Genomic DNA, 24,319 nt, shown 5'->3' with positions numbered 1-24,319 from the left:
AACTTGATTAATCATACCTTTTATTTATTTAATTTTAATTTTAAAAATAATTTTTTTTGAAAATTTTTGACACAAACAAAATTGTATATATAATGCGTAATTAAATTTCAGCAGGAATTTAGTTTTAAAAACTATTATATCGACAAGGAGGTCTATACTACTATTCAAATAAGTTCAAAATTCATCACATGTGTGTCGGTGGTTCTTCTTAAAACATAATTGGTACTTGGTAACTCCGCCGAGTACTCGGTAACTCGGTACTCGGTCAAAGTGCTACCGGTACGTCTCTATTTTTAACTCACTTTTTATCACAATATAATTTTTACTAATAATAAAGCTGTAACATGGGCGAGCAAATGAACATAACGTGGATGAGAAAATCACCGTTTGCAACCATGGGCAAGCAAATTAACACAGCAAATTGGGGAGAAATTCATCATCCATTATTTGTAAATATATAGGCGAACCAAATGACCTTTTAATTTTCTACTACAGGCAAAGCTGTGCGGGTACCACTAGTTAGAATATTAAATATTTTTTTTAATTTAGTCATTTTCAATGAAATTGTGTGAGGTGTTTTCATTTCAATTTGTTCTCTTGTTGAAAGAGGAGGTGACTCATTGGCTAAACTCTTGTCATTATCATCTTGTCCTTAATGCTCCTGACCACTGTAGAAGCATTGTATATGATACTATGGTAAAATGCAGCAAGAAGTTTCTCAGAAATTTTTGAGGTTAAGGGTATTTTTACAAGTTTTGCTACCAAAAGTCAGCAAGTGAAAACCAAAGAACAAATGGCTGCCGGAAACTTCAAGATAAGTGTAGTTAATGCATAGAGCACTAATGATCATGCTTTAATCATTAAACATAACAAAATACTAACTTTCTTAGCAATAACTTTCTTAGCAATAAAGAACTTGTTCCAATGAACTTCACATGCCTGGAATTTTACGATAATATATCATTTACTTTTTGAAAAAATAATACAAATTTAAATTAATATTGAAATGAACGTGAACTACATTATAATTACTACAAAAAATTAAATTTGATCAACAACTAGGTAGACTTCAGTAAAAAGTTTAATGGTTTAAATTTCATCTTCGTACATTTCAGAAATCAATTAAGAAATACGATCAGATAAGAAAAAAAAATCTTTAAAATTGTAATTTCTGTGCTGTTTACGTATTGTTCAAATAATTTTGAACAATGACAGTCTAAAAACATTTTTTTTTAAATTTTTTTTAATTTTATTTAGAAAATGTTTAAGGCAAAAAATTCTGGATTTTGGGATCCTGTCTCATACTGTGTATGGTATTGTGTGTTAGTAAAAAAGGATTTTCATCATATTTCATTGCAAACAAATATCTGAAATAATAAAAACCTTGTACTAAAGTGACAAATTGTCTTTGGATGCTTTATTTATGCAGTTAGCATAGTAGAAAAATGGAGATTTCTTTTGATACAACTTTCCAGGAACATAAGGAATAAATTAAACTTTTTTCACAGGATTTGGCCAGAATTTACTCAGCTGAACAGTTTCATCAATGTTTCATCTTAAAGTCACCCAATTAAGTAAAAGTAGCAATTAAAAAAGAATACATAATTTTACTGCAGTTGATTTTAAGTTTACAATAATTCTGCTCAGTTATCAGAAAGTTAGGAAAATAGTTAATTGTCAATCAAAATTATACATGTGTCGCATCATGTGCATTTTCAATGATCTTGGTTGAGCAGCTGTATAAGAACATTTTTCACACTTATAAGGTTTTTCCCCAGTATGAGTCTTTAAGTGTACCATTAAGTTAGATCTCCGATTTGATTTATAATCGCACATATCACATGCAAAAGGCTTTTCCCCAGTGTGTATCCTTTCATGCCTTTTCAGAATGTCTTTACGTTTAAAGCTTCGGCAACAAATATTGCAAAAATAGATTCCACCATCATCTTGAGTGTTCAGTTCTCCTTCATTACTTCCAAGTTGCATCTCCAGGTCTACATTCATTACATCACAAGAACCTTTTGAATGACCTGAATAAATTTTAAGATATATGATTCAAATATGGACAAGAATATCTCACTTAGTTAGAATAAAAATACACACATAACTTTGATATAATTATTCAAGGACATTAAAAGAAAATATAAATAACTTTCTAGCAAGATAGGATTCTAAGCCAGTTTATCCAAGTAGCACTCTCATAATTTTCTATGGGCTCTGTAGAATCAGAAGGCTGAGACATTTGTTTTAAGCCCACTTTCCAGAGAAAATAAAAAAAGATAATAGAAAGAAATAAACAATATCATGACACAAGGCATAATAATCAATAAAAAATTAGTTAAAAACAAATCAGGGCCGTATGCTAGGGAGTGGTTTATAGGGTTCAAACCCCTCCGAATTTTTTCATCCAAAAAAAGGCTTCCCCCCCCCCTTTTTTTTGTGACAAAAATAATATTGTTGTTAATATTATTATTTCAATTTTATTCGTGAAATGAAATTAGTATGAGAGAAAAATTGTACAAACTCATTGTGTGTTTATGGTAGTAGTTAAGAAATTCATTTATTATGTAACAATATGGTGTTTTGTAAGAACTTTCCCTCCTTCCATTTAGATAATCTAGTGTAACAAAAGTCAATAGAGAATACACATGAAACTAAATTTGATAGACCATATAAATGTTTCAAAGAATGTGTTTGGTAAACCCCCCTCCAAAACAAAAGTCTGGTTACGGCCCTGAAACAAATTATGCAAGGTCAAAATTGAATTGATTCAATAAATATTGCGATATTTTTAAAAAGTCATTCTGTCTCACAGTTTCCTCTTCTTATGATTTTGTAATTATGGATATTGAACCTTAGCACTTAAACAATAAGTCTAGATACCAAAAAAAAGATTTTAGAACAGCACACCTCTCGATCTGAGAATGTAAAATTTGGTCTACATATTACAATAACTAATAAAACAGATGCCAATTCTCACAGTAATAATTCATTACAATCAAGTCATGGCATGAAAGGAAAATGTAAAAATACAATCAGAAATTTCCAATATGATGTGTATTTTTTTTTTTTTTTTAAAGCAGCATAGGGAGAAAAATCTATTTTCTCTCACTTTGATGAAAATCATTCAGTTAATATCACTTTTTTGGAAAAAGGAGGGTGTAATTACCGGAAACATATTTCAGATTCAGAATGTCAGTAAAAAGCCACCAAACAATAAGCATCCATGTATATTGGGCTGTAAACATATTGATGGGCAGCTGATTGATCCGACAAACATACTGTACTGCTTATGAATAAAACAGCAGGGCATAGAAAAAGACCAAACATTATGATGGAAATATATGATGCTTTTGTTACAGTTCCTATGTTATTAGTTGAACAAATTGATGGCATTGAGCTGAAAAAAAAATATGCTACTGACAGTATGCATGAATAACATCTTTTCTAGTCCTTATTCCAACTTTTGGAAACAAGCAACAATATAAATTCTTTTAAAAAGTACCTTCAATTACATTTTAATATTCCCCCTCCTCCCATGAAACACTTCCTTTAGAGTTTCTTGCAACACTGTATATATTTTCAAAATGACATGGGCAAAGATGAACATTTGACCCTCCCAAAACTTAAAAAGCCGTTTGATGATTTTGCAACTTAAATTTTTTTTTTCCTTCTTCTTTTCCTACCATTAAGACCATTTTGGTATTACTTTGCAATTATACTGAAGATTAATTTTGGTTCACACATTTATAGCATTTCTTAACTAAAAGCATGGTTTTCTAATTTTTACCTATCTTATTGACAATATTACTGATCAAAGCTTTATATATATATATATACAGAGTGTTCCGCTTTAACCTGCAAGACCTTTATTTTCGCAACCGTCGGTCCTAGATGCATACTTCCCATTGCAAAAATGTTCAAAATCAGATGCGGAGTTCAGACATTGAAAGTTTGAATCAAAAATAAAAATGAGTCAGGAAAAAAAAAAAATAACTTTTTATTTCGGCGCCAGGTCCCCTAACTCATATTTAGGGAAATTTTCTCCTTTGAAAAAAAATTCCAACACAAAGTTTGAAATCAGTAAGACCAATATTCACTGAGCTATGAAATGAAACGTTTTGTGACTTACACCACTTTTCACTCGCCGTCAACAATACCTTTTGGGGGAAAATATAGCAGTTCACAAGTGTTTAAAATTATATGTGTGCAAAAAGTGTGGATTTTCAAATTGTTCGAGGTTTTCAGTGTGTTTTTGCGTATCATGGCATAACATTTGCATTTATTGTTAAAAAATATAAATACTTTTTGTTTTTTACTTTGACAACCTGTCATTCTTCAGAAAGGGTGATAAGTTCCAATCTCTTCTTCTGTATGGTCCCTTAAAACTGTAAACTGGAATATCTCCTTGAATTTTGGTCGCACAAATGTAAAGTTTTTTGTGTCAGTAATAGTTTTTAATGGAGATTATTTCTCTAAATATAAGTTAGGAGACCTGAGGCCCGTATAAAAAGTTAAATTTTTTATTTTTATTTTTGTTTCAAACTTTCAATATCTTAACCCTGCTTCTGATTTTGAACATTTTTGCAATTGGAAGTATGCATCTAGAACTAATGGTTGCGAAAATAGAGGCCTTGCAGATTAAAACGGAACAATAGACACAGAAAAAAAAACCTACTCATAACATTTTTTAATCAATAAAATAGGAATGAACTTTGCTAGACTCAGAAGGAACAGAGCTCTGACTACATCCATGGGTGCTTTAAACATGCCATTTCTTCAAGCAAACTTAGTTGAACACTATTTGTATAATGATTTCCCAAACTAAAAAATCTTTATGCTAAGACAAATTATCTTAAAAATATGTCATCTTTTATATAAACATGATCAATAAAGTTCAACGAAAAAAAACTTTAAATAATATAAAATACTGCAAGTTATTATTATTTTTATTTATATGACTATACATATAATATTTATTAACAAAATATGTGCAACATAAAATTAAAAATATCGCTACAGAATAATGAACATAAACAGGTCATACATAACAGAACAGAAGCTTACTAAAAAAAAACTATTAAAAGATAAAAATTTAGGTAATTAAAACACTATTACTTAAAGCAATATGACTAACCTATAATTTAAAATTGATATTATACTAACAAAATTCTAACATGAAGCTTTCCTGGTAATCATTTAAGAAATGCTTTACAACCACATTAAGGATAGAAAGCATTACAGGTACAAAGCTGTTTGTGAAAGTTCATATAATAGGTTGCATTAAGTTAGAGTACAGGTAGACTTACATGACCCCTGAAATTAATCCTAGGTAATCAAAAACTTTCTCCCGGGGGAGGGGAAGATTTTTTCATAAATATATTTGGTCATTGTAAATACACAAAGTTGCATATGCACATACAGTATTCTATTTCCAACCACAAATGATTTTTCTCTTCCTTTGTTAAAAGATTTGCAGTATAGTTCCTGTCATTGTTGATATCTACTATTCAGGGGAGCTGACTTTGGGAGTGCAGTTGTCAGGGATGAGGTGATCAGAGAGCAAAAAGGAGGAAATCAAAAAATATTTAGTAAAATCATACAAAAAAGGAATGATACCCAGAACTGCATAAAAATCTCTGGAAGACTCGATATCTGGCCACTCAATTAAAAAATGGCTAATTTGCCAATTTTCAAGCAAAATGAAATTTTCCCCATACTAATTATGCACCAACTATTTGGACAGAAATTAATATATGTAAAGCATGGTTTTTGAAGCATAATATTTTACTATTACTCAAATTTCAGTTATCAGATTAGTATGTTGTGGCCATTACAAAACTTTTTTCTAAATCTTTATTATGAATTCTTGGATCTAACATATTGTTACAAATTTTGTAAATAGTAATTATTTTTATATTTATGTATGCTTAATTTGTTGCAATCTGACTAAATTTGGCATTTATTCCATTAATTTTCGCTTAAAATTATCATAGTTCTTGAAAATTTATCTGTATGTCAACTTTGCCTGCTATGAACCATTTAACATCATGCTTACGAGATTGGCGAAAAATTAGAAAAGATATTGTCAAGTTGGCATCATTTTTGGCAATTTATTTTTGGCTCCAAATTTGGAAAGAAATCACCAAATGTTGCCAAGCTTTGCATCGCTAATTTTTATTATTACTACACAAAGGGAAAACTCTATCAAAAGGAATGGACAAAAAAAGACAGCTTCGGGTTCTTAAAATATTCATTTAATAAAGTTTAAAACTTCGTATAACTATGCTTTTAAAATCAACTAAGCACAACAATTAGAATTTCTAAAAAGTTTCCTTTAAGTTGTAACATTGGTGCTGTTACCTTATTTTTTGATTTAATTTGAGCATCATTTACTTGTAAGTTTAAAATGTTTTAAAAATAAGCACATTCGAAGCATTATTTAAATCCTCAATTAAATTTTGCTTTTGTGGAGAAAAAATACTTTTTGATTTAATACTAAGGTCACTTGCTGAATCAGTATTCACTAAATGAAGGAAGTAAAAACTAATGACTTTTACATTATGATGCACGACTGATTGTCATTGCTGCCTTTCAAAATTAGGCACACAAAGCTTATAAATCTGACCTGCTGTGGAAGGTCTTGAACAGCATGCATTCACATTTAACCAGTATTATTTAAACTGAACAGCAGCCTATAATTTTAGATTGAGTAAAATAAGCCCTCAAAATAAAATTTAGAGAAAAACAATCATGCATATAAATTTTAGCAATATACCAAAAACATATTCTACAAGGACTGTTATGGTAGCAATGAAGTAACCAAAGTAGTTCAAGCTAACCTTCTCCTGACAATCAAGATTTCAGCCAGCCAGAGCTCTTTTTTGGCAGAGAAAATTATTTTTAATAACATATCCACAGTCACATCAGCACCCACCAATCTGTCAATTTTTGGTTGGGCACATTAAGGGTTTAGTAGGTGCTGTCTGTGTTTGCAGCTCGCTTAACGCTTATTGCCAGTTGGTTTTCATTTTGTACATGCAGTACTTCCCAATTTCTAATATCTGACATATCTCCATTTTCACAATTTGCAGCTGGTACACAGTGTAATGCAACTCTAAATATTGTTGTAGTCCAGCACAAATCTTTATCTATTAATAGGCAAGGGGTTTTCTTTCAGTACCATTTTCTCCTCTGCTTGTCAACCGATTTTCCTTTTCTTTTTTTTATAATAGCTATTGCCGAGTTTTATCATCATCAATAAACATTTTTGAAATCAGACGCTAATCATCAGAGCTATTAATTAAAAATTCATTTTCTGCCTAAATGGCTCTTTCTACGCGAATAGATGGTCCATTTTTACTTTTTCCTATACCTAATATACAGAATAAAGTATTGGATTTGTGCAAATTTTCGAATTTTGAAGGATTTGAACGTTTTGAGGTGTGCTGAGTCCATTTCGACCATTTTTGGAAAATGTCTGCGTCTCACTGTGTGTGTGTCTGTCACGTATGTATGTGACCAGTTTTTTGTGGCCGCTCTGCAGCAAAATCTACCGCATAAAATCGCACGAAATTTGGTACACATATGTGCCCCTATGTGAACTTGTGTCCATTGGTTTTTGATGCAAATTCCTCCAAGGGGGTGGAGCAATGGGATGTTTCTTGAGTTAAGCGTTCATGCTATTCCCCTGGAAGTAACTAGCAGAATCAAACAAAATTTGGTCCATATATTGCCTCTAACAGGTACAGGTGTTGATTTAATTTTTGTGTCAATAACTCAAACGGAGGTTGAACTATAGAACATATTTTGTCATTAATTGTGACTGCTGTATCTCAAGAAATAACGAACGGAATCAAACAAAAATTTATCGACAAGTAGCCCTTAGAGGGTGTAAGAGCTGATTCTATTTTGGCCTCAACAGCTGAAAAGGAGGTAGCGCAATAGAACGTTCTTTTTTTCCATTGTGAGTACCATTTCTAACAAAGTAATGCTACGTTCTGGATGAAATTTGGAATAAATGTGAATTCATATGTAAACAGGGGTTGGTTCAATTTTAGCTCCAATCGCTCCGTAGGGGCTGATTTTTCTTTTCTTTATTTTTTTTGTGAATAAAAATAGCTTTATAATTGCAACAATAAGAAAGATAAATTGTAATAGACTGTCGTCTGCGTATCTTGCGTGATTTTAATTGTCGAAAAATAACCAGAAAATCGAGATGATTTAAACTATTTAACTGTTGCCATCTTGTGTTTGTTAACAAATAAATGTTTGTAATTATTTTAAGCAAAGCTTTTAAAATAATTTTCAATTTTCATTCTTTGCTTTGCCATTGAGATAAATCAGGAATTGGGATGGTCGTCAAGTTTTAGCATGTGTAATTTTGCTTTTGTTGGGAATATTTTTTCCTCGTCAAGCATGGGGAGGGATCAGAATTATAAGAAAGATATGGAAGAAAGTTTCGTGATGGCCACAACATGCTACGTTTTTTGTTTTTTTTTCAAATTTGATATGGTAGGAAAGGTCTTTGAAACATACCCTAAACGAACTTTTTGCAAGGCGCCCAAGATTCAATAACTTAAATTCACTAGACGAAAAACTTAAAGCGTTTTTTAGTTTGCAAAACACAATTTTTAATGCTGATAACACAAAGAATTGTAAAAATGTGACACACCATGCTGGAAAAAAGTAACTAGGCAGTTGTTTAGGAAAACAAAAATGGAAGACCTTTTACGCATTACATAAACTATTACAATTATTCAGGGGCGCCGACTTGCAAAAATTATTGAGGGAGCTAGACATCACCGGGGGCTGAGGGGGTTATGTACTTCCACGGAGGTTCCCCCCCCCCCCAATAAAAGTCAGATTTTTGTTCCTTGAAAATGCCAATTTACATATTTTCTGGTGTGCATAATTTAAAAAAACAAATGTGATACGGCGTTTTCAAAGTAAAACAATCTAAAGATTGGTATACAAATTTTCTGTTTCAACTAGATCATGTCACTTGTCTTAGTAAGAGACATTTTTTTGTTCATTTTTACGGGGAGTCGTGCAGTGCCGTAGCTAGGCATTGAAAAAGGTAAGGCACTTGACTTGAATAGAAGGGCACTCCCAGAGACGCAGACTAAAAAAAATATATTGTGTGTGGGGGGGGGGCATACCGGAGGGTCTTGCAGCGGGAAATTTTCTAAAATTGAGATGAAAAATAGTGAGTTTTAAAGCATTTCAAAGTTATATAATGAACATTAGAACCCCGAAAACTCGACAAGCCTGAAACATTTTTTGGCTTTGAAAAAAGGAAAAAATAAATACAAACATGCACAGTATTCTTTGTAAAAAGGTAATTTAATTTACACATGTTTTTTAAGACCAGTTTTTTTTTTTTTTTTTCATTAGTGATATCGGCTAACATACTCATATGTAAACGCACGTCTCTCAATGTCTAGGACATTTTTGAAAAGCAGTTGATTTTTCAAAATTTGTTTCACCTCTGTTTAACAAAAGCAAGCACTCTTGTTCAACTGGAATAACCTGTAGGAGTTCAGTTGATGTAAACTGCCCAATAATGCAAGATTGCGCCATTTCGCAAACCTCATCAATGTATTGCCTTGCAGTGCTTTGGGATGTTTATTCCTATTCCTATTCAGAGTCACAATTGACTACAACTGTATTTATGTCGAGGACTGCATACTAAGTGCCTTGCCTCCATTATTTTATATACCGATAGATGGCAGCACCATCACCGGATTGAACAGTTAATGAGAATTTAGAACTAGTCCAGGAGCTAATAGCTACCTGGTGCACCCCCAGAGGTATTGTTTCACTTGGAGGACATTGAGACCACAAGCATATTTAACGTCGCCCACTCCCCTTTAGTGACGACGGTGGATCTTCGACCATCGAGGTTCGAACTCAGGACCCTCCGGCCCCGAATCCGACACTTTACCGATCGGGCTACCACGGCCCCTTTGGGATTTTGAAAGTATGCGGTGAGCTGGCTTCGTTGTTTTCATACTTCTTTGGTATACATTGATTCTGAGGAAACGAAGGATGTTGAATTTGTTTATTTTGTGAAGGTTTTTCTTTTAAACACAATACTCAAAAGTATTCAAAACTATCACGCCTCTCATTTAATATACAAATCAAACCCTCGTATATTTTTTCCAGATCAGCAACACTTAGATGAGCGCGTCGCATCGCTGCCCACCAGCAACTGACTTGACCCGTAAGTTCGCGCACTGGGACAAATTCTAAGTGTGCTTGCAGCACCGTAACACTATCATTATTCACACCACTTGTTTTCAGTTAACCTGCTTACTACCGCAATAATTATTTGTTTTAACTTGTTACTGAATGTATTTTACAAGAAAAGCTATCTTCAAAGAAAGAAAATAAAAGTTAAATTTATGAGTTTAGAAAGCATAATATAACTAATAATTTTCTTGATTTATTGGGGGGGGCTCTGTCCCCTCAAAAATATTTTTGAGGGCGCTTGGGCCCCCTCAGGCCCCATGGAGTCGGCGCCACTGCAATTATTGTATGTTATAATTTTCTTCAAAAAATAGGGTTATACTTCGGTATTCCCATTAAACCTATTATGTAATACATGACAAAATTGCTAATTGAAGCTGCACTTAGTTTTGAATGTGCCTAAGGTGGTTGATGAAAAGGGTGGTTTGTACTAATTTTGGATATAAAAATTAGACATTTAATGTCCAAAATCAATAAAATTTCAAAGACGTACAAAAGGTTATGAAGAGAATTAGGAAGCGATTAAGTGAATTAACTAAATTACATATCAAACATCTGTCTTACTTATTCAACAACGTACTTTTTGAAACTACAATATTTTATTGATAAAGGTTTAATATGACAAACCTCAATCAATTTCAGACAGCTTTTGGATACGTTTTAAGTACAACAACTTTCCTTTCAAATTGATTTAGATAAAATATTGTTTGCAACTCAGTCCATTTTGTTCAAAAAAGTAAAAAATAACCTGTTGAAGAAAACTACAGGCATGCTGAGCAATTTTTCAGTACCTAGGATATTATTTGCAAAATACCAAACACATTTTTAAATTGTATAATGCCCAGTTAAAATCTGTGTAGGGGAATGTGGGGCAAAGTGAAATACAGAGTTAAGATAACTTCCTTTTTTAAATATGAACAAATTGGAAATTTGTTCTGAAAATTACGGTACATAAAGAAAGAACAATATATTTTATGATAATACTTGCTTTGAAACATTATTTTTTTATTTTTAGCAGGAAATTTGTGCCTCCAAAAAAAAGGAAGAACATTTTCACTTCTGTTTTTCATGGGACAAAGTGAAAGATAAGATACTTTTCTAATCAAATATTTTCTATTTGATTATTACACATATTTTTGATCAAATAAATGAGTAAATAAAAGAATGAATTAATAAATGAAAAGGAAATGAAACAATAAACAAATAAATTAATGAATAAGTTAATATATGAAAGAAAATAAATGAGTGAATAAAACAGTAAATGAGTAAGAATTAAGTGACTGAATGAATAAATAAGGGAATCAGTAAATAAAGGGACATAAATGAAATAATTAATACACGGATACATAAGTGATTTGTAAAAAAGATTGAATAAGTAAATGAAATGAACTATTTTGCTTTGCTCGGCATGCACTTGACTAACTATACAAAGTATTTAAAATATGAATACACTTAAAATTAAACAAACAAATACAAGACCGAATTTTAGTAGGTCTCAATTATTATTTAAAATGTTTAAAACAAGAACTTTATCATTTAATAATAGCAAAAAAAATTATTGACTTACATCAAAATATTACAATATGAGTATCAGCTTTTGAAAATTGCTTGAATTATCATATTCTTTGATTTTCAAAGAAAATTTTAACTACTTGGAATGGACTATATGTGTTACTAAACCAAACCTTGTGGCACGACAACCCGTGAGGGCTAAAGCCTACTTTGCCAACTCAGTTTTCCTGAGCAGGAGCTCTGGGGTGCAAGGCAGATGTTCTGGTTAGGTGTTCAGTCAGGGCCGCACCAAGCCTGATTGGCGCCGTCGTGCAAATGTCTTTTGAGCTCCTTTATGCAGTGGTGTTCAAGCAAAATATAGTTAAATCTTAGGGTCAGGTTTTATAGACAAATGTAACATGGGAGAAAATATGTTTTGTATTTAATTTATTAAAAGAAAAATAATGTAAATTTTCAATTTTGGAACACATGTCACATTTTTATTTTATATCTCAGGGAGGGGCAATTGAAATTGACTTTTGGAATCTGACTTTTTCTCTTGGAAACCTTGCATTGAGCTGCCGCTAAAAAGGAGATGGCCAATGCCAGTTTTAGATAATCAAAGCATTTACCCCAACAATTAAAAAACATCTTGCAACGTGATCGATATAATTATTGCTTGCTAGCATGCTGCTTAAATTTTTAATATTTAAATACTGTCCAGAAAAAGCAAGATCCATTTTTTGGTTTGTTTCTGAAGAAAATGTTTCAAAACATGGAAAATTGTGAAAAACCCACTTTACCGAGATAGTGGGTTTTTCAAATATGCTTGCCCGAAAACACCGGGCTGGTTCTTCTGGCTGGTCCCAGTTCGACGAACCCTGCCTTTGATATGCTAATGGATTTTTGAAAAAAGAAAGTAAATATCAAAGTAAACACTGCTCTAAATATTTATCTGATTCATAAATACTCATTCAAAAAGCCGTTCAAAACATGACAACAGAGTACTGAATAGATTTCTAAGTTGAAGTGTACAGGGTATTTCCCTTTAAAATCTGAAACTAAAATCATTTACGGCAAAACAAAAATTTTTAAAATCCGGAACCATTACAAAAAGCATTGAATAAAAAATCCAAACCAAATACAGTCTCTCTCGAGTTTTTTTTTGTTTTTTTTTTTTGTGCAAATTGTTAAAGAGAGGGGGGTGGGGGGGTGAGAATAGAGTAATTATGTCAATTCATTACTTTTCGGAGCTAAAAAATTAATCTGAAACATTGCCTACAATATATAAATATTACGCACATCTAAGTAATATGCAGTTTGCTCACCATATTTTTTTTTACTTCTTTTATGCATGATAACATGAAGCAGCGGAATTACACCAAATTAAAAATCACAAAAAGACTATGATTGCACAAATTATAATACAAGATATTCATTTCAAGAAACAAAATGGGAAAAAGCAAACTTCTTGCTCCTCGTGTGCTCAACCTTGTATAATATAGACATACCGAAATAGTAAGATTGGTACTCATTTTTTCGACCCACTGAAGGGATGAATGGCTGAGTCAGCCATGCCCAACCTGGGAATAGAACCCAGGCCTGTATCATGGGAGTGCGAAATGTTACCATGGCGCCACTGGGCTTCACATGTGCTACTACAGTTAAAATATTACTAGATAGGTGGCACTAAAAGCAAAGTAAATATTTCACCATTTCACTTTGCCCCGCTATTTCACTTTGCCCTACAGTATCAAGAAATAATATTCCACCATAAAGGTTAAAATATTACCAAAAACAAACAAAAATACAAAACTTTCAATAAAAATAAAAATTAAGAACATAAGTAAACAAGTAGTAAATTATAAATAATAAAATTACACTTATTTTCATTTGTTCTCATGAGGCATCCATCTATGCTTTTGTACTGAGTTACATTGTAACATTATGATGAACCATGTGTGCTCTGAGACATTGCATTTGTGCAGTCGAGTAGGAACAGCAGGAACATTTGTAATATTCATCTCTTTTATGTGTTGCAAGATGATTTTTCAATGATCTTTTCCAATTGGAACGGAAATCACACATACTGCATTCAAATGGCTTCATTGCTGTGTGACTAAATTGATGCTCTTCTAGGTGCTTTTTCCTCTTAAACTGTTTCCCACATGTAGAACAATCAAAGGATTTTCCTGCAAACTGGCCGGTAAAGGTGGGATCTGTGCGAAGATAACTGTGAATCTCTAAAGAAAAGTAATTTTATTAGCATTTAAAAAAAAAAAGACAAATTAATGTAATATAATAGCAAGTGTTATAATATTATACAGAATTGTTAATTGTGAAAAAGTACTACAGGGGAACCACAATTGTCCATTTCATACGTTATCTTGCTTTTAAAGTCATTTTCTGTTAGTCCTTAAAAATTGTTTTTATGGTACGAGAATCACATAAACTTTTTTTCTGGGTCTTTATTTTTCAAGATAAATTTGTTTCTTAGCTGTTTCAAGCTATTCTGACATTTTTCTGTTCTTATTGTTTTTAATGTCAAAGCATAATAACTTACAAATTTTATTTGTAAATGCAAACCAAAAGCAAATTTGCAAAAAATTGTTCGCACAAAATGTGTGAAATTGTATCTAACAACAGAAAACAATTAAAGACTAGATTTCTTACATTGGGGTAGTGTCAAATTTAAACCGACATGCTTAGATTCTTAATTTAGCCCCTGATTTTATTTTCCAGCGTGGTGCGATATTTATCAGTAGTCAAACGAAATACATAAAATCGAGGTTCCACTGTAAACAAGTTTACAGCACATATGGGTCATTATTCAAAAAGTTTAACTTTTCTGTCACATGCCTTTTATGGAAAAAACTTTAAGAAACAATTCATTTAACAATGCTTTTTAATTTCATCAAAAATATATCTATTTAAACCTGCCAGCAATTTTGTAATAATACTTTTTATGTTAGTATATTTTTGGTATACAACATGTGAATTCTCACCTCCGTGGCATGTCACACACCTGGTGTGATTGTTTATGTTGCTTAATAACTTGTTTAATTAAAAGTATATATTGGTTTATTTATTATTCCTTTCCCAAGTGTCCCAAATACTAATTGTTTAAGTATATTTAATTTTTTAACATTGTATTTTAGTTGTTTTTAGGATAAATAGTAACGTTGCACAAAAAATGCCATTCCTCATTCACACGTGGCAGTAATGACATCGATTTTTAATTTCCATGATACAAGGGAGCCCCCTTGTTTATTTTCAGCCATAGTTGAAGTTGTGAGATTTTTGTCGAAAAACAAGGAGATAGATTTTGCAGTAAAAACTTAGTACGGTTATTCTCACTTCTCACCTTCGTGAACTCAAATTTCAGGGATGTAAATTAATGTAAAAAAAGAAGTGAACATGTTTTCATATGCTTGACATGTGCAGATTGTAGCAATAAAGAAAAACCATATTTTCCTGAAAAATGTATCCATTAGGCCTATATTAATGGAAAATTCCTCACCTCCTTGACAGACCATATCAATGTCATTATTTGTGAGGTGAAAATAAATGATGGAGGTTAAATACATCAATCTTAGGCATTCTACCACAATTATTAATTGCCAGTATATTCTCAATTTCACTAAATACTATTTTTAACACACATCTGAACTAGAACGATTACTACTAATTGAGCGGTATTTTAATTAAGAGAGCTTAATATTAAAATTCCACTAATCATTAAAATAGCTCATTGTTTGCACAATTAACAAAATTACTACTTTGATATTAAATTGGCCTCAATTTTTAAACATTAAAAAAAAATTATTTTCTTTTTTATTTCCGTGGACAAGGCTTCTTTTAATCTTTTTATTTATGAATACAATAATTGGAACTTAGCTGGGTCATTGTTTATGGTTACTTCAAGTAGATAACACTTTCATGTGAGAATGAAAACAAAAGGTTTCAAAATTGAAAAATATTTGCGTTCAAAAGTTACGTTTTTTGGAAAATGACCCATATTACAAATACGAAAATTGAACATTGTTAGAACACCTGATGAGCATTGCAAATTGATGGTACTTACTTGATGCATAGCTATGAATAATTAAGAGAATCTGATTAAGTTTCAGCAGTGCATCTTTGGAAGAGTAAAATGACTCATTTTTTCTTACTATTCTTCACACTGAACTATTCAATCCTGTTTTTTTAAAGTAGGCTTTATTCTGATGAAGATAATAATTTGCAAGTTTTTTGCATTTTCAGTTTTTTATCTACATTATCCTCATTGGGAAGAAAATCTTTTTCCGTCATCTCGCAAGCAAATGGAAACAAATTTATCCCATTTAAATAATCACAAAGTCAAATTTTTTATGTCCTGGCACTCTCAGGGAGTGGGATAGAATGCCCAAAAATTTCTCTATAACTTATCCAAGAGGTAGAGAAGGATCAGAGGTTTAAAAATTAAAATTTTGTTTTCAATTACCCTAACTGACTCAACAACATTGTATGCGTTTAATCAGAAATGAAAATTTTACGTACTTGTTTTCAAGTTGCACAGGTTCTTTGAAATGGCAAAAAAAAAAAAAAAAAGACTCAATGTGATTTTTAAAAAAATGCTTTTTTTTTGTCACAACTTTATTTTTTTGCACAGAATAAATAACGCCAAGTATGCAATTGTTTCCCTAAAATTGGCTTTGTATGCAACCCAGTTAACATAAAGGCAATCATTTGTAATAGGCAGGCGTTTCTTCCTTTTTGGATACCATCTTCTATAGGTGTGTTATATTAACAGTTTTTTTTTAAGGGTCATCAAAATAAAGAGGTAAAAATATTTCTTGCATTTATGAACTACTATTGGATGTTTTTTTAACGGACTTTGTACAAAATTGGTACATAGACCATTAATACTTTTAATTTGGTTAAACACATATGAATAACAAATAGTGTATATATGACATAAAATATGACCAAAAAATGTCATCCAACAATCAGTTAAGCAGATTACCATGGCAATTACGATATAAAGAGCACAGAAGCAAACAAATATTCAGGTATCTCTCAAAATGTGGTGCAGCATATGAGCCTTGAGCGAGTTTGGGTGTGCAGCACAATATTCACATTGAGAACATTTATAAGGTTTTTCCCCCGTATGTGTTTTTAAATGAGCTCGTAGATTTGCTTTCCGATTGGAACGATAACCACACATTCTGCAAACAAAAGGCTTTTCTCCCGTGTGGATAAGTTCGTGTTTTTTGAGATTGTCCTTCCGTTCGAATCTTCTTCCACATGTTGAGCAGCCATGAAGTTTCATTCTGTAATTATTTCTTAGCATGATGCTTGAATTATTATACCTGTCCAGACCTAGTAAAGAATTTTATTTTTATAAAAATAAATGATTTCACATCAATTAAACTAAAAGTAAAAGCATTGATTAGTGTGAATAAAAATTTGACATCATCACAAAAAAGTAAAATTTATTTTACACCACATCAAACCTTAATTTGAGGATTTAGTAACAAAACTATATTAACACTCTTTATATTGCATTCAACAAAAAAAGAGATGAATAGAAAAAATGATAGACAATCAAATTTTCTCAAATTTATTTTCCCTTTCAAAGCAGTAATCAATCATCAATTAGAGCAATTTTCTCTCTTTCATAATAATATTTTAAAGACTTTTCCCACACAAAATTGGGTTATTGTATCACTACTCCTATTATATCTGAAAAGAGAACAGTTAACAGACTTCCCAGAAATGTCATGTCTTGAGAGATTTTCTATCTATCTCTAACCAAGAGCGCCCATATAAAAGGGGCAAGGGAGGATGCTTGAGCACCCCCCTTTGAAGTTAGAACTCCCTTGCTTTTGGGACTATTTTCTTTGCAAAAATGTAAAAACATTTATTCTCCAGCCATTAATGAATAAGTTATTAAAAATGACAAACTAATGACTCTAATCTGTCTTGAAAGCGGTTTCCATGGAGTAAATACCCTGCTAAACCATGGGGAAAATATCTGAGCTCCCCCCCCCCTACAATTTTGCATATGGGCAGTGGGCACATTTACTAAAACACTTACAAAATTTTATAATGTAACAAAATTTAATTTCAAAATGATCAAGAGAGTCAAGAAAAATAATAAAACCAAAGAAAGTTACAGCAGAGGGTGGGAAATAAAAAGCAAAAAAAAAAAAAAATCAAAAAGTTAAATACTGAATGGGAAGTATAACTATAAGAAAATAATGTTAAACATTTATCAAACTGTAAAAACATAGCCACAACATATCTAGTATTAAAAAATTTAAAAAAAAGAAAACATTTATCCAAGAGTTATTAAAACTTCTTTCCAAGTTTGTTGTTATCAAATCTGACTGTTTGATAAAGAATAACAAAAAAAAAAAAGCCTGAATGAAAAGTTGTTTTTAATAGATACTTAATCAACACTAGAACAAATCTAACTTACACACATTAAAATATTCAAAAATTCCATTAACAATTTGTACTAGATAAATAACAGTGATGATAGTAATGCAGCCATGACTATGCAAATCATGTTAGCTTAAAATGTGAGACATAAAATTTATGAAGATTATATATCTTTCAAGCTGGTACTGATAAATTAGTTTTGAATCAAGAATGACTTAAAGGAAATCAAGCAGCATATCTGCAACAAAATTTCAACTATTGTTGACAACGGCAAACTTTAACTAATAGCTATCTGTGACTTTAGTAGAGTCAAATTAATATTCAACTGAAGGTGTTTTCGAGACATTCAGGTTCAAATCGGTAAAAATGTAAATGACAGAGATAGCTATTTATTGGTTATTTGAAGCCAGGAAAGCATATGTTACCAAGCTGTCTGTGTCATAAATATACTGAACCTAAAATAGTGTTAAGGAGAGCAATTTACTATACTGCAGAATTCCTGTTGCTATTAAAACAAGCAGCTTGGTGAAAATTTGTATATTTAGCTGTTGCAGGGAGTGGGGCGTGAGTGTTTCCAATAAGGTGACTCAACCCACATTGCTACCAGTGCTTAAAAAGCTCTACGGAGTGTAGTTGTCTTGGGCACCTGATCTTTTTCCAACCTTCAAACCCATATAGGAACAATTGTAATTTTGCTTTCTGTATTTGCATATGGCCCTGTTAGAAGGCAGAAAAATGAGCTCTCTGAAGATAGTTCCACAAAAAGAGTCCAGCACACAAATTGTTACACAATAATTGACGAGTGACGAAGCATGTGAATTTGTAGAAGTTTGAGACGAGTTGTACTATAGCTGCACAGCTGGCACTTGTATGGACGATCTCCAGTGTGGGTCTTCTTGTGGGCCAACAAGTTTGATTTTTGATTGCACCGAAATCCACACATAGAACACCAGAATGGTTTTTCTCCAGTATGTGTTCTTTCATGCTTGCTGAGGTAATCTTTCCTTCGAAAGCTCCTGCCACAAATCTGGCAATCAAATGTCTTTGAAGTAAGTTGAATAAACTGCTGCATTAAGTTGCTTTGACTGGAACTGCCTTCAACCAATGCTTTGACTGTATGTCTTGAACCTATAAATATAATTTTTAATAGCACTTTAGCTTCATATTTACAATTTTCTGTGTGAAACTTCTTTAAAAAATACACAGGAGAATAAGACTTTGGAAGAAACATTTTTATGATTTCTTAAAAGCACATCTCAAAGAATGACTTGTGACTTATTAAAAATTTGAAATGGTTCAATAAAACAACATATTGAGGACACTATCATAACAATATTTTTAAAATGCTCATATGTATTATATGCTGAGTTCCATTTTTTATAAAAGCAAAACATTATTAACACAAGCAAATACCAAAAAGAAAAATTAATTTTCACTTGCAGTTTTTGCAAGTTGATTAATTGGAAAAAAAAACTCTTTCACCTTAAATAGGCAATGCACGAAAGGCTACACAAATTGTAGCCATTGCTGAGGAAACCATGGTTACTCTAATTCTAAGTGTAGCCAATTAATGCTACTTCCTAAACTCGGAAAAGAGGGGTGAGATATAAGCATATGATAGATGAATATTAGTTTGAAGGAAAATTATTACAAAAGAAAGTCATACATTTTTCATTTTATAAACAAAGGCTGATCAATGAAAAATAATCATAACTTAAGAAAAAATAATTATATGAACTAATCCTTCAAAAGTTGATGATCTTCTTTAAAGTAGTTCTCACTACATGCAATGCACATGTTCTTTTTCTTTTTGCTACCAGTCTTCCAACTATTTGAGACTATTTTTGCACATAGCCTTCAAAATTGCCACTGAAGCTTCGACTACTGCTTAAGACAATGAGAAATGTCGAGTAACTTTTACCTAAATGCTAATATGCTTTAAGACAAAACAAAATTTCAACTCTATACCCCTGTTTGTTTTATTGCTCTTCACTTCCATTTTCACCATGCCCAAAACAAAACTACATATACTTGAAGGGTTGTGATGATGACATAACCAATGTCATGACCCTTAAACTAACACTCCCTACTTTTCACCTATCCAAAAAAACATACATAATTTTCTATGACTTGATCTTTATTACCTAAAAAAACTATGATAAGTCTTTATTGATCAACCTATGGGGGAATGTAAAAAAGACTTGAAGTCTAATCCATTCAAAATTTTTGAAAAGAATGTAGTTTATATAATGGAAAATCACAATTTTCATACTCTTGTTCTCTTATAACTTCTAAAAGAAAAAAAAAAAGAATACGAAAATTGTGCTCAGAAGTACTATTGAAATTATACATACTTTCTTCACATTTCAAGGAAAAACAAGGCACAAACATACTATTTGTTCTTAAGCAATTCTTAACACATAAATAAATACAGACAAAAAAAGACATATTAAACAGACTTAATACATCTTATTCACAGAAGATTGTTTCCTGTTGTTCAGGAGAGACAGATCAGCAGAGAAACCTTTTACCTCGGAAAGAGTTCAAGATTAAGGAGTTAGTTATAAATGCTCAACTTTCCTAACTCATTTTCAAATGGTTTAATGTGTGCAACCTTAAGGATTGAGAATAAGAAGTACTATAGTCACAGTACTGACACTTGTATGGTCTCACACCAGAATGGGCCCGTTCATGTACAACCAGGTTAGATTTTTGGTTACACCGATAGCCACAAATAGAGCAGCGAAATGGTTTTTCTCCAGTGTGTATAAGTTGATGAACTTGGAAGTGCTGTTTCTTGAAAAATCTTTTCCCACAAGCATTACAGTAAAAAATTCTTCTACCTTTTTGCTGCTCTGAAATTTCAATGTCCTCTGGGTCTGAAATGGTTCTACATTCAGAAGATTTCATATTAACACCTAAAAAAGGGATATTACAAGTACAGGTAAATTTAATTATATAAATTTGGTTGAGCACAATAACCTTGTAACCAATAAAAGCAAAAGAAAGAAAGGGAAAACAGTACAATGATAAGGCAATTATCAATTTTTAATCCTTAACTAGTAGTTTTTGAAGTAGTTCTTTAGAATATACTTCAAAAAAAGTTGACAAACAACTAAGTTTATTTATTGAATGCCTAGCTAATTTTAATATTTAAGCTTTTATCCAAGCCTAAATATTAAAATTAGCTAAGCACAAAATACAGCTTTTTATTTTGTATGCTGGTGTAGGTGTATGCTAGTTACGGAATTTTTGCACTAAATCGTTCAAATTAATAATTGGAATAAAAACTCTAGTTAAAGAGTTAGCTGTATACTCTTGTCTAAAAAAAAAACACATTTATTTTTTTAGGAATCACACCAAATCAAAGATTTACATACTGGGACATTGTTCCAGTACTGCTCTTCTGGAAAAATAAATTCCCTTTTCACATAAAACTGGTCACAGCTCAGAACTCATTATTTCTCATTGTCGTGCCGGTACTGAAAAATTAACACATTCACCTCTGACATACAGGGTCCGACCGATCCTGGATGCCGAGTTTGTACGGATGATTAAAAGATATATCTTGACGACTGGTTCTTTCAGAATGACAGAGAGGGTAGAAAATCCAACACGAATATAATTTTAATCTAGAGATTTTTCATGCTTTCTGCTGTCTTAAAATTTTCTAAGTGATATTTAAACAGGTAAAGTAATCCTAGGTAAGAATGCAACACTAAAAGTTTATACGGACCAGCGAAGCTTTGTAGTTACTGGTCTATTGAACCAGCGACTTATTTTCTGAATTTCTACCCTTTATTTCCAGTTTTATTCAATAGGTTTCATTTAAATTTTTATTTGTGGCAATATTTTCAAACCAAAACTGATGACGTCTAGACCATAGAAGATAAAGCAAGTTCTGTTTTAACACGCCTTTTCTTCATTAGTTGACAGTTGTTTATTGCCTACTTATTTAGATCATTTCTTCCAAATATGTTTATGATGCTTGAATTGTAGTTTGGTGACAAATAAGCTACATATATTTTTAAAAAAACTTAAAATATGTAGCATTTAAATCCACACTTCACACTTACAGTCTTATTGCACATCTTTTTACATTAACCATTTCTATGGGGTAAAACCATCAATTATCCACCCAGGGTGGATAATTGATGGTTACTGCACTGGTTTATTTAAGAGAGGGCATGTACAAGCACTGTATAAATTAGCTTTTAATACAATGAAATTTAAAAAATTAAAAAAGCATTACTCTTCAATTACTAGTACTTATACAAAAGATCGATTACATTCCGATAAGATACAACAGACAAACAACAAAAGGTTTACAAAAGATATAAAACTACAAATTTCTCACTAACAAAACTGGTTACAAAAATTTGGTCTCAATTAGATTAACAAATTAAGATTGATATTAAATGTTGTTGTAGCTGCATCTTTATTCATTAATTTAGTTGTTTTTGACATGTTTGTGCCTCATTAAATAATCTAGCCTGCAGATTTGACATTTTTTTTTTTAAATGAGCAAAAAAGACTTCTCTAAAGCTTTGATTTCCAGCTGCACTCGACATGTTTGTTTACAATGCATCATAAAGGATTTTGCTCTACCAGTTTTTCCCACCCCCACTACACAAAATAAAGAGCTCAAAAGTAAAAATGTATAAAGAAGTTTCAAATCTCCAGTATGAAAGATTAATCGATGATATAACTTCTGATACTTTATTATAGCAAGGCTGTAGGATTTTATCCAGGCCAAAAAAAGCCATCTAGTTTCTTCTGGCTGCTTTAAAAAAAGCTGGTTTCTATTAGAAAAAGCTGGCTTTTTGAAGAAAACTTATTTTCTGGTATTTTTATTTCAATTTAATCAAATTGAAAATTGTATTTTTCATCATTAACATAATTGCTACTGTATTAACAAATTCCATAAAACAAGATTAAAAAACAAACACTGAATATTTTACTAATTTTAGGAATAAAAATTAATAACTTTTAAGCACTTTTTAAAAGTTGGACATGAAAAATTAAGTTACATGAATAATTATGTTTATTTTTTGGAAATTTCCCAGCAGAAATATTGGAATTGCAACAGATTTGGCAAGGAGGGGAGGGGGAGAACTATAAACAAATCTTCTTATCATTCAGTACCAAAAAATAAGTTTTAGTAAAATATATCATTTTTTGTTTGAAAAATTTATTCATACCAGATCAATATTACAGATAAAATTCATATAGAATTCAAAAGTTTAAAATAACACTTTATGCCAAGTAAAAAATATTTTTAAGACAGAACTAAAAGAATGCATTGAAAAACTTAGGTATAAAATTCATTAGGATATTCAGGACAAAATTCAAAGTTTTTATAATTTTAGGTCAGTTTTTAAAAAAGTAGGACAACTTCTACCCCTGCAACTATCAATCATGTGGAGAAAGGCTTACATTTTTATTTGAAGTTTGACAAAGTTTATTATTCTAGCACTACAGGACTAGGAAGTTCCAACTTAATTTCATCAGATGCAGAAAAAAAAATGTTTTACAGATTGGTGGTACCAATATTTTAAAACCAATATTTATTTCCAATATTTTTGGTTTTAATTAGTATCTTTGGCAATTCAAGTCTTAAAAAGAAAAAACTTAGCTAATAACACTGTGGTTCAAGTCCCCTTTCAGAAAAAAAAAATACCAAAATGAGTTTAACCGTTTAGGAGCTATGATGCCACAGACACATGTACACGCATCAAACTATAATTCTCTTCCTTTTTGAGTCAGAGGTAAAAAAATAAGTGAGAGCAAAATCAAGTTATTATTTTTATTTATTTTTTTTACTGTTGATTTGTAAGTTGATAACTACTGAGAAAAGAACACAAAAAAAAAAGATTTTTCTTTCACTTGGGGGGGGGGACTTTTTTCAATATGCAACATACTCACAATTAACAGATTTTTAAAAAATATACTCAACATAATGTTGATATAAAAATCAAATCTTATTTTTCTTATGATTAGATAAATGAAGCTTAAGAGAAACAAATTGTGTAGCATTATAACTGCAAAAATTGCACCTGTAAGGTCGCTCGCCAGAATGAGTTCTCATGTGAGTTATTAGGTTTGACTTTTGATTGGACTGGTAATTGCACAGGTTACACTTGAAAGGTTT

General features: G+C 31.4%; 1 protein-coding gene across 1 annotated transcript; it reads right to left on the bottom strand.

The window, feature by feature from the left end:
* Positions 1-1,383: 1,383 nt before the first annotated feature.
* On the bottom strand, positions 1,384-24,319 carry LOC129234326 (zinc finger protein 544-like; the record flags this gene model as incomplete). The annotated part of the gene is made up of 6 exons (XM_054868319.1): positions 1,384-2,030; positions 13,833-13,985; positions 15,827-15,837; positions 18,957-19,296; positions 21,012-21,086; positions 24,241-24,319. Coding segments are annotated over 6 exons (1,011 nt in total), but the record flags the coding sequence as incomplete, so codon positions are not given.

Source organism: Uloborus diversus, chromosome 1, assembly GCF_026930045.1.
Source record: "Uloborus diversus isolate 005 chromosome 1, Udiv.v.3.1, whole genome shotgun sequence".
In the NCBI taxonomy this organism is placed as follows: domain Eukaryota; kingdom Metazoa; phylum Arthropoda; class Arachnida; order Araneae; family Uloboridae; genus Uloborus; species Uloborus diversus.
The sequence above is the reverse complement of the archived record's forward strand: the minus strand, read 5'-3'. Positions and strand labels throughout refer to the sequence as shown.